The 2,500-nt window shown below is 47.2% G+C and overlaps 1 protein-coding gene across 3 annotated transcripts in view; it reads left to right on the top strand.

Moving 5' to 3' along the window:
* Positions 1–2,500, top strand: part of robo2 (roundabout, axon guidance receptor, homolog 2 (Drosophila)) — a 367,809-nt gene that overhangs the window by 342,913 nt on the left and 22,396 nt on the right. For all 3 annotated transcript variants that reach the window (XM_063205086.1, XM_063205085.1, XM_063205087.1), the window contains one exon: positions 372–638. In XM_063205086.1, the coding sequence (XP_063061156.1) occupies positions 372–638 (267 nt within the window). The remainder of the gene's footprint in view (positions 1–371; positions 639–2,500) is intronic.

Below are 2,500 nucleotides of genomic sequence, written 5' to 3' on the forward strand. Positions count from 1 at the left end.
TTGGCTATAATGCTTTATTAAACTTTGTTTTACCTATACAGGCACGTTCCTTATTTCTATTCTGGACAGCTACTGTAATGTAATTACATCGTATTACTGTAATTAAACTGTATTACACCGTATTACACTAGCCCACTAAACCCGCCCATTTCAATGTTTTTGTGCTACCACATTATTTCCGGTCTGCTAGTTCCTGTAAGGCTGCCTGTAGCTCTTCTGAAGGATTTAGCATTAGCCACTGCTACTCAAATAGTAATGGCTCCACCCTTGTAACCGTGGCTAATATGGTGGCCACAGCTACTGTATATACTGATATATATATAACCTTATATATTTCTACCATCTCCCATCTCTCCCCTCTCCTTCCCCAGTTATGAGAGCGACGGCTGGGGCCCGCCTCTGCCCGTGCAGACCTACCTGCACCAGGGCATGGAGGACGAGTTGGAGGAGGAGGAGGAGCGCGTGCCCACTCCGCCCGTGCGGGGCGTGGCTTCGTCGCCCGCCGCCGTGTCGTTCGGGCAGCAGTCGACGGCCACGCTGACGCCATCGCCCCGCGGCGACGAGATGCAGCCCATGCTGCAGGCCCACCTGGACGAGATCAGCCGCGCCTACCAGATCGACATGGCCAAGCAGACGTGGTACGCTCATACATTACATTAAATTACATTACTTTACATTGTATTACATTGCCTAACATTGTCCTACCAGATCGACATGGCCAAACAGACGTGGTACGCTCCTACATTACATTAAATTACATTACTTTACATTGTATTACATTGCCTTAAGGCGGATTCATACTTGCCGTGACTGGCGCTAGCCTCCTTCATGTTTCAATGTTTCATTGTGGTAAGTCATAAGTCAGACGTTCAGTAGCCCTACAGCAGCTGTGTTTGGCTTTCTATTTTAAATAGCCTATCTACAACCGCTGCATCTGATTCTGCCGGCGATTTCTGCAGTTTCTCTCATGAACAGCAGAGGGCACACTTCCGAAAATGCAAGCGAAAGCCTGTTAATGGCACTTTTGACTATGAATGGTCTGCCACGTTTTAATGGTTCTCGCGCCAAATGCGCCAAAGTGCGCACATGAAGTATGCAGAGCCCTTTACATTGTCCTACCAGCTCGACATGGCCAAGCAGACGGGGTACGCTCATACATTACATTGCACTACATTACTTAAAGGATAGTTCCGGCGTAAAATGAAAGTTTCACCATCGCTTTCTCATGCCACATAATGTATCTAATGATGAGCCATTCTGGGTAATGCCGCGCCGTTGTGGAGTTAGCTAATTTTAAGCCTTTTGGCGAAAAACGCAGCCAATGCATCACGGCGGGGCCAATTATAGGCCTATTATTTTCTGATGTTTCCCCGCTATAAACAACTTCAAAAACGATACACACTTCATCACAAAGGTCTCGTCAATCAAACCGAGGCAAAGAGACGATCATCGGACCACACAGTCTTTCACTGGCCAGTGTTTTCAGAGGTGTACACTGTTGCAACTCTCTGACCCGGATGCAGGCTACTCAATCAAGTGGCTAGGTAAGCTAAACATGGTCCGCGGTTCTTACACCGGCTGCGACCGTAAAATGAAAAGCTGGAACCCCGACCGTTTTCACCGACTGCCACTGTCTAAACCAGCCATATTACGGGAATGGCTAATAGCATTAGAAGTGGACGAAACTGACATAAAAACCCTGAGGGATCGCTACTACCGTGTATGGAGGGAGCATTTCGAGGATGATGATAGGCTACAAGAAGAGTAAGGGAGATGGAACACCTAAACGAAACCGTCTAAAGATGAATGCTGTACCAAAAAGGCGCATGGCTATGGAGGTATGTTTGAAGAGAGAGAAACATGTGTAAATGTGTCTGGCTCATGAATCTTGAGTGTCTTTGAATCTGTGAAACTGGTTGCAACACCGCGCGTCTTTGCCAGCTAGCACTCTGTTTTGGGAAGGCATACAGGTGCAGTAAATGTAGCCCACTACAGGAGATAATAAACTGTCAAAACAAACTAGCGCGGGATGGCAAGTGAAATTGTGAAATTGTGCGACCTGAGGCATTCGATGTGGTTGATGTCAAGCATGCTAGAGTAGTTTCAGTGAAGTAGACACTAATTGACCAGGGCGCGCAGAGCAACGCAACGGAGGAGGGCTGGAGGATTTTTTTTATAAAGTCGTACTAGAATGTAAGTACACCACCAGTGGTGTGTTATTACAAAGTTGAATCCATGTTATATTATACCGTGTTGCAATTGCTTTGTAAGAGTAGTCTGCCTACCTTATCGAACGTCTGGGAGTGATAAAACCACCTGGGGCTACACGTCCGGGAGTGATCTCAGTTGGGAGTGTCCATCTGCCACCGGTACTCTCCATACAACTCTTCAAATCTGCTGCCTGCACACACGGTAGTCCACTTCTGATGCTATTAGCCATTCCTGTAATATGGCTGGTTTAGACAGTGGCAGTCGGTGAAAACGGTCGGGGTTCCAGCTT

The sequence above is a fragment of the Engraulis encrasicolus genome, chromosome 8 (genome assembly GCF_034702125.1).
Source record: "Engraulis encrasicolus isolate BLACKSEA-1 chromosome 8, IST_EnEncr_1.0, whole genome shotgun sequence".
Taxonomy (NCBI): domain Eukaryota; kingdom Metazoa; phylum Chordata; class Actinopteri; order Clupeiformes; family Engraulidae; genus Engraulis; species Engraulis encrasicolus.